The sequence below is a fragment of the Triplophysa rosa genome, linkage group LG23 (assembly GCF_024868665.1).
Source record: "Triplophysa rosa linkage group LG23, Trosa_1v2, whole genome shotgun sequence".
NCBI lineage: Eukaryota > Metazoa > Chordata > Actinopteri > Cypriniformes > Nemacheilidae > Triplophysa > Triplophysa rosa.
In genome coordinates, this window is record NC_079912.1 from 11108985 (window position 1) to 11121712 (window position 12728).

The window sequence follows — 12728 nt, forward strand, 5'->3', positions numbered from 1 at the left end:
GGTCATTCAGGTTTGGAATGACATGACGGTTAGTAAATAATTCATTTTTGGGAGAGCTATAGAACGTATAGCGGCCCATAGAAACAAATGCTAATGCGGCATCTAGTTTTTATATCTATGCTCACCGGTTTGTCTCTATCTATGTAAGTTAGCGATTGGCATGTTAAACCAGACAGCTCAGTGGTAGTGAGTCCAATTAGCCAAACTCCCACTTCCAAAAGGGCCAGAGAAGGACAGATCAAGAGGGTGAGAGTAGAGAGCGTGCAGCAGACACGGCCTGGGGGGCAGAAAGAAAGAGAGCATGACTGGAATAACCGATTCCCACTTCTTGCTCACGAGCTGCGTGCATATGCATTTACTTGTGTAACATGTTCATTACATGACCCTCAGGTGCTGAAGGAAAGCGGACCTCCACACATGAAGAGTTTCCTCACACGTGTGACGGTGGGGGAGTTCTCCGCTGAGGGGGAGGGGAACAGCAAGAAACTCTCCAAAAAAAGAGCAGCACTGTCCATCTTACAAGAACTGAAGAAACTACCGGTTCTTCCTGTGGTGGAGAAACCCAAAGTGCATTACAAGAAACGGCCCAAGACCATATTAAAGGTGGGGTGGTTTGAGAGTGCGTTCATATGGAGTGCTGTCTTAAAGCGACACTTCACCCAAAAATGAAAATTCTGTCATCATTTACTCACCCTTGTGTCATTTCAAACCTGTATCACTTTCTTTTTTCTGCAGAACACAAAAGAAGATATTTTGAAGAATGTTGGTAACCGAACAACAGTGGTATCCATTCACTTCTATTGTATGGACATAAAACCAATGCAAGTCAATTGCCACCGCTGTTGTTTGGTTGTACCAACTTTCTTAAAAATATCTTCTTTTGTGTTCTGGAGAAGAAAGGTCACAGAGGTTTGAAATGACACTAGCATTGTAAGTAAATGATGACAGAATTTTAATTTTTGGGTGAACTGTCCCTTTAAGAAAGGTGTACCATTTTTATCTCATGCATCTTATTCATTAGCTCTCTCACTCACTCACTCATTCATTCACACAAACACACTCACTCACTCTTTCCTCATCCTCATGACAGGGCTACCGACATGAACATTAACCAGCCGTCCATCTGTCCATCTAGTGCTTTATCGGTGTCGCTCATCCTCTCTTTCTCTTCTTTATTCTCTATGTCTCTCACAGACTGGCCCAGACTACGGACAGGGCATGAACCCTATCAGCAGACTGGCTCAGATTCAACAGGCTAAAAAGGAAAAGGAACCAGAATACATGTTGCTGTCAGAGAGAGGGATGCCTCGCCGCAGAGAATTCATTATGCAGGTAAATGAATAAGAGAGAGAGACGGGTGGCGTGAAGTAAGGAAAACTATGAGACACAGCGAGACTGAGAAGGACAGATGAGCCGTGGATAAACACTGATAACCTCCCACAGTTCCATCTGTCTTAATCACAGAGACTGTCACCTCTTCAAGAACTGATTACAGCTGACCTTCAGCTTTTTCAAAGTCACACAAACTCTATACACACACACACACTTAAATGGCGACATCTTTCAGCATTGTCTGCACTGCATTGTAATATGTAGAAAATAGCACCAGTAATGTAACAGTAAATACTTATAAATCTGACACATTGTGTTCACCCAAAAACAGTTCCTACCATAGTAGGAAAATTTGCTTTATAAATTTCTTTGTCCTGTTGAACACAAAAGATGATATTTTGAGAATGTAGGAAAGCGAACAGTTCTGGGGCACTTTTAACTACAATGGTCCTTTTTCCTACTATGGTAGTCAATGGTGGTCAAGAACTGTTAGGTTACAAGCATTCTTCCAAATATCTTTCTCTATGTTCAACAGAACAAAGACATTGTTACAGATTTGGAATAAATCGAGGGTGAGTAAATGATGACAGAATTGTTATTTTTGGGTGAATTGTCGCTTTAAATAATGGCAAGTAACCAGCAGCATCCAAGTTGGAGAATCTCCTGACGCCTGTCTCCCGTCCCATAATCCCTTGCTTTAAAGCACACAGTGCATCTCTGAGTGTGCGGTAATACAGCCTTTAACCGATTCTCCATGCTCCTTTCACCGTCGCATTAGACTCTGCCTGTGTGTGTTTCTGTTGTGTGGTCCAGTCGCTTCTAAAATTTCCACATTGTTCCTCTCTGGTCTGTGGGCATCAATACATGCCTGTTTTCAGCTCCACACCATCTCTCCACCTTCTGCTTATCTCCTATTAAACGTGGAAAGTTGGTTTCCTGGGTTTAAAGTTTGATATACATGTTTGATGCCGCAATTCGCTAGTTGCACAAGATGGCGCCGGTGAGCTTTTGGGACGCCTGAGTCGGCAGAGTAATTTCCGGTCGTATAACACTGTAGGGGAAAAGGAGGGTTATTGGCCGGCAAATATGGGTGTTTTTTAGATAAAAAAGAAGTAATATATAAGCAATATGACAGATACATTGATGAGCACTTTGTTACGCCAAAACAACACAACCAGAAATTAGTCTGCGGCCTCTGACGTCGCAAAAGCTCGCCAGCGCCATCTTGTGCAACTAGCCCATGGTGAATTTTTGATAAATGTTTATGAAGATATCACCGACGGATTGTCCGTTGTGTTTTCTGTTTCTGACCTGCTTTAGCTCGCTCGCTTCTTTTTCTGATTAAGAAAGCTGTTTTTATCGGAAGTACAGACAATTTTGTTTACTTTTCAGACAAGCTTTGGGGTATTATTGTTGCCATGTTTTTAAAGGTCCTGCTTTTGTTGCTGCAGGAAGAACAAAACCGTTAAATTTAATATAATCCAACTGTCATGTAGTCATCAGTTGTGACTGTAATGAGTCATGCTAACACAAATACAGAACAACTGCTTTTCTCTTTAACTCCACAGCTTTACATTAATGGTATTAGTTCCTCATGCTAAACATCCAGATAGCCCTTAAACATCGACCTTCGTGTGTTGACAGGTGAAAGTTGGTGCCGAGGTGACCACAGGGACTGGACCCAATAAGAAGGTGGCGAAGCGTAATGCAGCAGAAGCCATGCTGCTTCAACTGGGATATAAGGCGTCTACACCATTACAGAACACATCAGAGAAGGTCAGTTTGAAACAAATGACATATGAACTTACCTACTGAATGCCATTGAATATCAGCAAACTATTTGTTTTGTTGCTTTGTTTGTTTAGATTGTATGTCAGCACCTTCATTTAATAAGATAATTATTCTCTCACCACATGTATGAACAGCATAGCAGGCCTTCCATCAATGAAAGTCTATGTGGATGCGTACGTTTATATCAGCACACTGCTTCCTGTTTCAATGTACACGACCCTAATCCCCAAATACCTCATCTGCTTTATGCCTTTGCAAGTTAGTGACACTTACGCCGTGATGTCTCAATTTGGTAGCGATTCTCCCTTTCTAATAGAAACAAGCGAAAGCAACACGTCTGACACGCATGAAAAGGAGTTTGCTAAACTGTCCCTCTCTCTCTCCCTCTCTATTATCTTAACATTGGCCACAGATGGACAACAAAGGCTGGAACGGACAAAGGGCTGCTTTTCCTGAAACAACGGCCAACCGTAAGTGTTTTTCTCTCTGTGTGTGTTTCCTGGTGTAGGTGATGCTGTGCCGTTTAATTTATCTGACTGATCAATGAGGACAGAGTCTCGGCTCAGTCACAGACTCGCTTCTGTGGACAGCCTGTGAATTCTTCCCATTCAGATAGACTTATGTGCTTTCCCAGGGGGTCTTTGGGACCACTGTATTGCAAACACTCATTAAGCATCCTCGCAAGCTTTACTAGGGTAAAACCAGGATTTTCCTACAAAAATGGTTTGTAAAAGGAAGATGTAACTAATGTATCACATAACATACCTACAAAAAGCATGTTGCGTCTTTTTAAAGGAGATTTACTAATAGCGTTTAGTGTTACTTTCTGTACAGCACTGTGGTCAATTTATTTTGTTTTATTATGTGCTTGATCAATAAAATGAGAATTGGAATTGTTATGATCAGAGGTTCATAACAGAATTGTAATGGCAATCAATGTAAAGAAATGTAAACATACTATCTATAAAATGAACTAAAAATAAAAGAAGAAATTAAATAAAGAATAAAATATTTTGAAGAATGTAGGATGCTAAATAAAATAATATAATAAATAAAATAATAAATAAACAGGATTGTTTATTTATCTGCCCTTTCCATTGTAAGCACGTTTGTTAACAAGACTGATTGAATTTCTGACTATTTTTTTGTTTTGTGTCAAACAAATTTTTGTTATTTTGTAATTTTTTTACATTCATTTTCCCTCGGTTCTCTCTGACGTTAGTGGTGTCTGGTTGGAGACCAGCGGGTCTTGAGGGCCAGCTTGGAGTCAGTATTTCTGGCCTAGAACCGACTGCAGTGGAAACGCACAGATTGAATCCAAATTAAAAAGTGGAAACGGGCAACAGATGACACTTTTCCTGTGGGTAGAGGATTACATGAAGTTGCATGTTAACAAACAATTTTCTGAAGTAAAAATCATTGTCGAATAATGAAACAGCGCTAATTGTGGACCCCTGAGATATGGCAAGCATCTCCATATGCACAACGTCCTTCAGTGAATCTGCACTGAGTCATGCAACTAGTCTGCAGTTTCAATGCGAACCTCAATTGGGTGTTCATTGTTGAGTTTGACAGCTGTTTCGGATGAATCTGGGAAAACATTCGTTTCTTTAAATGATGTCTAAATCAGGTCATTGGTGTTCTCACAGTAAAGCTGTTTTCACCCAGCTCTGTAGTGCTGGAACTAACACACATGCTGACGAATGCTTTTGGCTCATAGAATCACCTTTATTACAGCATGGCAGGCATTTCTTTGACTCATTTATCTTCTGCATGATTTAATGTACAGATTCCTTTCAGACTATGTTTTGTAGATAATTTCAGCCTTTCAGCGTACCATCTGTTTCTGATTTTGTATACTATAAATGTATCATTTTAAAGAAATTGAAGAATTTATAATAGAAAGCGTCAAGACGCTTGAAGAATGCCAAGACGCATGAAAGCTGTGATTAAAAATCAGTCTTTTACAATCAGATACATAAAAAATAAGTATTGTGTTGTTTAAAAATGAATATGAACTTGTTTTCTTTGCAGTATTCAAGATCTGCAAACATTGCCCTTTTTTGTCATTTTGACCAGTTTGTCCTGTTTCAATTTTCTGCGAATAAATGAAAATAAAAGACAAATTTTATTTGGAAATTGGGAGATATGTTGTCAGCAGTTCACAGAATGAACTGAAAGTTATAATTTTACCTAAACACAGCAATAAATCGAAAATTCAGAAAAACAAAAAATAATTGTAACTTTTTATTTTTCCACAGCTGTATTTGGGTAGTTGACAAATAAACCGCATAGGTGTCCTGTGGTTAGGGTGACCACCCGTCCCACTTTGCGTTGTACCGCACAGTTAGGGCTGCACGATATATCGGGAAATTATCGATGGGAAATTATAGCGATAATCAATGGCGCACCGCACTGAGTCCATGCGGACGTGGAATCCTGTTATTTAAATGTCATCTGGCTGTTCTGGGTGTCTGAGTGAATTATGTTCACAGTTTAACATACAACACGAGTGATGGTCGAGGATTTATCTGCGCTGCACTGTATGAGGATATGAACACATTAACTTCATCTCCAGAGTTGCTCTGAGAGTTTATTCTACGAGTGTTTTAGTGTTTGAGTGAAGCTATCGTCAAACAAGCATCTTCCCAAAGACCCGTCAAAATAAAAGTCCCGTTAAATTGAACACTCAGACAAAAAATACTGTAGTGTACTATTGAAAATTGAAGTGCCCTTGTAGTAAATTGATAAACACTGTATACTATTCTAAAGTTAAAAACAATATAGTAAGAATTTTACTGCAGTTTACTATAGTAAATAATATAGTAACCTACAGTAATTTATGTGGACAAATATACCACTATTGTATAGTAAAAAAGGAAAAACACAGAATTTAGAAATATTAAAACAAATTTAGGTAATCTAAAAATGATATGGCCCTAATTTATCCATCTGTATGTAACAATGTCTTTTGTCAGTTATCTGCCTATTCATAATGAACTACACTTGCACAATTCTGCCTGTGCTACCAAACTTTAAACCTCTCTAGCACCAGTGCTATGTGCAAAAAAAGTTAACTTACAGCCTTAACACTAATAATAATTACTGCTTGCCATTGTATTATAGCAGTCACGGAGAGTAGGCCTATAACCAAATTCAGGCGGCCAAAGCGGACACTAGTTAAAATGCTTAGAAGCAAACTTGACCAATCTAAATCTGAAACAATTATATTGATTGTATTATATTATAATTCAAATGAAATAAATTTTTTTATCTTTGGACAAGTAATTTTTGTACTCGGACAAGTGAATGTCAAATTTACTTGTCCGAAGGACATCCACATGACAATGCTTAATGTCAAGCTCAATGACTTGCGTGAGCCACCTTATTCCCCTGTGCTACCCACTTGAGGGGCGCAATCCACAGTTTGAGAAGCCAAACCTCTGATCTAAAGGTCCATGCATCGCACATCATGGCCACTCTGCAGAGGTAAGGGATGTTTTTGTACTTATCCTTACAGAAAACCCCCGGTGGTGCACAGCATGTTGTATTTCTAGCTCTACTTTTTACATTTTCTATTTAAAGTATTGCAATATATCGCAAATGTGTATCGTATCGTATAGTATCGAAATACATAGCAATATATTGTATCGTGACCCATCTATCATGCTATGTATCGTATCGGGAGGCACTTGCCAATACACAGCCCTACCTTGTAGTAAATTGATAAACACTGTATACTATAGTAAAGTTCAAAAACAATATAGTAATTTTACTGCAGTTTACTATAGTAAATACTTAGTATCCTACAGTAATTTATGTGGACAAATATACCACTATTGTATAGTAAAAAAGAAAAAACACAGAACTTAGAAATATTAAAACAAATTTAGGTAATCTAAAAATGATATGGCCCTAATTTATCCATCTGTATGTAACATTAATGTATTTTGTCAGTTACATCATAAGAATATATATTACCTGTTTATTTCAGTATGATAATTACATATATATAAATAATAAAAAAATAGCTTTTCTCTAGGAAATGTTATATCTCAAGAAATATCGTTATCGCAATATTCAACAACAAAATCGCATATTTTCTCAATATCGTGCAGCCCTACCGCACAGCACTTTCACCCCTTGGCCCGCACGTCGCATATTGAGAAAATGTCCAGCATTTCCATCAGTCTGTTGGTTTTTAGTTGGCACATTAAGAAACACGTTCTTTAACCCGAAGCGCACATGAGGAGCTTGTTTGCGGCAATGTTTATTTAACTATTTAACAGCGCCGGGTCAAACCCAACTCACACCAATGTCCAACGAGCTCACACAAATGCAACTATTTTGTAAAGCCTGACTTTTATCCAATGTATGAGAAGGCCATGATTTCAGTCATCAAGAGGCTGCGACATCTGTCAGTAGATCGGGTGGCGATCCTCCCATGTCAACTTGCCGAATAAAAACTCACTAAAACATCGTATATAGTGTGGCTTTGAAACTGTGTTTAGCCTATAGGTTGTGGTTAGCGTATTAAAATAAAACTTATTTGCAAATCATGAAATGCATTATTTAACAATAATACATTTTAAAATAGAAACTCTTTTTCATTATTCATTTGTTCTTTATTCCTATAGTTTTCTCTTTTTGATAAGATCTTCAAATGATAACTCCGCGTCTAATCTCTTTGCTCAAAATTTAAAGAGACAGTGAACCTTAAATTGAAATCGACAATAAAATTGTTTTATGTTATATAACATTTTATCTATGACTAAATTATGTTGTAGTTGGAATGGATTAAATAACAAATTATTTTTTTAAGCTAAAACATTATAATAAAATGTTTTTATTCTGTTATTATATCACAGTTTTACACATTTTAAATGTTGTCCCACACAAACAGATTACCTGTCCCACATTTGGTTTGTTGGGTGGTGGTCACCCTACCTGTGGTGTGACGGCAAATTTTTTTAACAATAAATATAAATCTCTCTTATTCTATTTTATGTTATAAATATAAATATGAATAATATAAAATAATATATTAACAACAGTTTGTTTTCAACATTTTTGCTGTCATAGCATAGGACACATGGTACGATTTTTCTTTGTCAACTACCCATTTGGAAATGTGTGAACCATTGATTTTAGTGTCCTAGGGAGTTTTAATGTTTTAATGTCCAGGTCTTTTGCTGGGGGGAATACTCCCCTTTTTGGCCATTGCTCTGTTTTGGAGCCGATCCATTCTCCATCACAACCTTTTCTCAATGGTGCTGTTTGTCTTCATCTATCTCCTAATTATCTTTACAAACTTTCCCAACCGAAGCCTTTTTCAATGTCAAAATAATGCTTGTAAATTTATGGTTCCTCAGGTCTGCCAGTAAGAGATTTGACATCTCTGAGGGGCTTTAACTCAATTCAGAGCAGATGTATGTGTCAGTGACCTGGGAACAAGGTTTTTCCTTTACAACCTCTGTGAACGCAGAACCAGGTTCTCTGAAGCAGATTTACGGCCTCTCGTCCGAACCCTGGTCCTCAGATTCTTAGCTTTGTGTTCGTACCTTATTGCATCTTCTCCCTTTAGCTATTCAATGTGACACATGGAGCTAAATGCCCAGGCTTGGATGCTTCTCAACAGACTCGAAAAGAAAATTTAGCTGAAATTATGCGGTGAGTCACGGCGGGCGCAGTCGTGCAGTCGCCCGTGTAACATTGCATATTTAAAGCAACAAGACACTTTGTCTGAGGTGATAAATCAATTTCCAGTGCTGTTATGCAGCACTTGAGCAGACAGGCTTAGGTTTGGAGGTTGAATCCCATAATGCATTCCTCGAAATGTACAAAACCACAAAGTTAGAGACACTCAGCATGTGCGCTTTGTAATCCGTGTGTGGCGTAATGATCGGATAGAGGAAATAAGAAGGGGAAGGGCTTATCGAAAGCCGTATGGGAGGCATCACGTTGTGTCCCGAAAAAGCATCACATCATCTTAATTGAGTTTTTAATCCTGTACGGACAGGACATGGAAAGCTATGAGAAGCAAACAAAATCTCATTCAAATAAACATTTTCAGCTGCTTATTGTTAGAAAAGTGGCAATGTTTCATTTCCTGGTGTATGTTCCTGGTTTGTGTGAGTGTGAGAAAGATGTAAAAGGAAGCGCTCTGTGCGTAAAAAAGGAAAAAGGAGCGCGAGATTCCACGAGCAGTGAATGTATGAGCAAGATGGAGCTGTGCTTAGGTGTGTATGAATATGTCAGTGTGTTAGTGTTTAGCGTCTTAGAGCATTGCTTCATCGTGTTGATTTACAGTTTGGGCTTGTGTGTTATCTGTTTTAAATCACAGCTCGAGCCATGAGCTGGCTAATCTCCAGTCCACCATTCTCAAATTCAACCCATTATACTGGGAGGAACCTGTTGGAACGGAGAGAGAGAGCGAGAGAGACAGAGAGAGAAAAGGGGGTGCTGGTATTGTTAATTCTTAGCATTTATGTGCATTTTGTCGTAATTTGCAAATGATGTCATATTGGCTCACACCTTTCGTTTAATACCGTTTTTTAGTATACCGGTCCGCCTCGCTGATTTGTGTAACGTGAAATTCAAGTTGTCGTGTGACTTTTTAAAATATTCAGTGTCAGTTGCCTCTTTGCCAGGCAACCTTGGCGAAACGGCCGGCGGGTATTCTGAACTGCTGGTTTTCATTAAACGTTCTCACTCCATGATTTAAAGGGCTACGTCAACAGCACGGCACTGAGTTTAGAGAAACTTGTCTATTTACATCTCTCACAATTTCCTGGGATAATATTTACCAGTTTTATGGTTTGAACACTAAGTTAAATCAGTTGTTGCTTATGCCGGGTTGTCAGAAAGCGTGGAGCCCAGACGAAAAATCAGGGCGGCAAATGCAAACAGGAAGTAGAATTATGTTTGCTGCAGCTGCTTTACTCTCTAGTTTCCGATGTTGTGTTGTCTCATTTTAGTTACGTACTTTGGACAGCTTTGTGTCTGATTCTGAAGGTTCACTTACTATCCTTTGTGAAGCTAAGTATGAAGTATGATTTTAAGGCCCCTCTGGCCAATATGACATTGGGCTTTGACTTTATGGTGACACCTGTCGGCATGGATGCAGTATCATGGAAAGGTTTTATCTATCAATCCTATTGTAGGTCACCCAAAAATGAAAATTGTTTATCATTTACTTACCTTCCTGTTGTTCAAACATATACTGTATGTTCTTCTGCAGAACACAAAAGAAGATATTTTGAAGTTTTTTTTTTTAACATTGGCCCCCATTGACTTCCATTGAATGGACACAAAACCACTGAGACATTCCCCCAAATATCAGATTTTTAATAACATGAGGGAGAATAGATGACTACTGATTTTTTTGGGGAGTGAACCACCCCATTATGAGCAAATACTGAAATACACTAACAGGTGCATGTGAATGATAGTAATGACTGAGTCATGATTTTGTGTATTGCTCCATCCCTCTATAGCACAGAAAGGAATTCTTCACCTTTCCCCAGACGTGTATCAGGAGATGGAGGCAAGCCGGAATAAAGGCGTCCCCAGCGCCCCTGGAAACTACTTGACACCCAAAGACATTAGCCAAGGGTCCGGAGGTCCGTTCTACAGCCTCTCGGTGGGTAGCACTGCAGCCATCGCCAGAGAGCTGCTGCTGAACGGGACATCGCCCACCGCAGAGGCTCTGATCCTGAAGGGCAAAGCACCTGCTCTAGCCTGTGGCTCCATCCAGCCTTCCCAGCAGCTGGAATATTTAGCCCACATTCAAGGCTTCCAGGTAAGGAAAAATAAAGTGGTTTTGCAGATCGTCATGTCTGTTTGTCTCTCTCTCTTGCTCCACACTCCCCTATACCAAGACTTTCAATTTCATAACACCTCTTGTGCAGCCTAAACTTGATCTGCTTGGTTTACGCTGTGGTACATGTGAAGGTGCAGTCTAATGACTGCTTTTGTCATTGCTGTTCCTGGGAAGTTATGCCTTGTGGTACATTTCCACTTCCTGTCTGTATTACATTGCAGACAAAGAATAACCACTTGTCTTTTATCTTACTGCTCTTCCACAACTTGTTTGGTCTTTTGCGGGTGTGTCCATACCATCTTCTATGATTTTAAGTAGAGATGTGCAAAATTAGTCAAAATGAATCAACGAGTTTGTCAACAGGTGGTCATGGCGTGATACACCAAGAAAACAGTAAGTGCCGAGGCGACAGTCAATGACGTCTGGGCTAAAATCAAAGACGCCATTCGAAAAGGATAAGTGAGAGATATTCAGCAAATAAACCAGTTAGATATTTACATTTTATTGCGAACTTATTTTGTGCAATAATGTGTATTATTTGTCACCAAAAATGTTGGTCTATGAATTATGCATTATGATTCATTCACTAATAATTGCGTAGATTATTCGTATTTATATGCACATTCAACCTTCTTACAAAAACTTTCTGCCTAATTTACAATACGTGTGTAAGCACATGAATTTGTTCTTAATCTCATCCTAATGTTAGTGAATTTGGAGTATTCCAAATGAACAGGCCGCGTGCACTAGTTAAGTCATTTGCATAAACCACGCCCAAACTGTTGCTTCTACAGTAGCCCTAAATGGACAAACTGCTCAACAGAGCGCGTTTTTTAATTACATTATCTCCTTCGGCAAAGAAGTGAAAACATGACGACATCTTAGTTCTGTGTCAGCCATCGAAATGTTTCGAAAGGGAAGGGTGGAGGAGTGAAGTGAGCCATTTGGTTGCAGTTTGCAACCTCACCGCTAGATGCCGCTAAATTTCATAAACTGGACCTTTAAAGTGGCTGAATTTAGAAATGCTGTTTCTTAGAGAATCTGAGCTTTAAATTCTTTACAGCACTATAAAAAAACGTATTATTATTAGTGCCAAAATAAACTCGTTTTCGTCACTAATCACTAAGCTAGTCGCCTGGTGGACCACTAGTTGACCACCCTTTCCCATCCCATAATGCTCTCTGACCTTCTTAATTTAGCAGCAGGTGCTTTTAATATTGGACAGTAAAAACATTTTATCTTAACCTGCTAAGGTTGCCTTTGAAAGGTTGCTTTTGTTTTTGCTCAGAGCCTTCCTGTAGTCTGAAACCCGATGAAGAACGCTGAAGCAGCCAATGTAAACACGAGGAAAAACAGCAGGTTTCACTTAAAGGGCCAGCTGCAAGGGATGAGCCTGTGTGAATAACTCCACATCACCCCCCCCCCCCTACAAACCTGATAAGAATCCCGGCCAGCGATCTTAATGGCTTTATCCCCTCATTTTGTGGTGTCTTCTCTCAGGAGAGATTTGACTCTGTAATAGAGACGCAGCAGGAAATACGCATTTCATTGAGACGATGTGGGTCGATAATGAAAACCCGAACGTATTGAAAACACGGTCCGTCAAGTTGCGTCTGTTGCGCTGAAAGGCAGATTCCAGGATGTTATATGTTTGCTGGCACATGTTCGTATGGAACTCGTGCAAGCAGTATACGCATGTTGGCAAAGATTCACACTGCCAAAGGACACGTTTAAATCATACCAGGCCTGTCCTTTCAGTGATTCAATTTGTGTTTGATGGACA

General features: G+C 39.3%; 1 protein-coding gene across 3 annotated transcripts in view; it reads left to right on the top strand.

Annotated features, from left to right (window-relative positions):
- The window catches only part of stau2 (staufen double-stranded RNA binding protein 2), a 93236-nt gene that overhangs the window by 30979 nt on the left and 49529 nt on the right, over positions 1 to 12728 (top strand). For all 3 annotated transcript variants that reach the window (XM_057323375.1, XM_057323376.1, XM_057323377.1), the window contains exons 8-12: positions 391 to 603; positions 1195 to 1332; positions 2977 to 3108; positions 3536 to 3593; positions 10620 to 10924. In XM_057323375.1, the coding sequence (XP_057179358.1) occupies positions 391 to 603; positions 1195 to 1332; positions 2977 to 3108; positions 3536 to 3593; positions 10620 to 10924 (846 nt within the window). The remainder of the gene's footprint in view (positions 1 to 390; positions 604 to 1194; positions 1333 to 2976; positions 3109 to 3535; positions 3594 to 10619; positions 10925 to 12728) is intronic.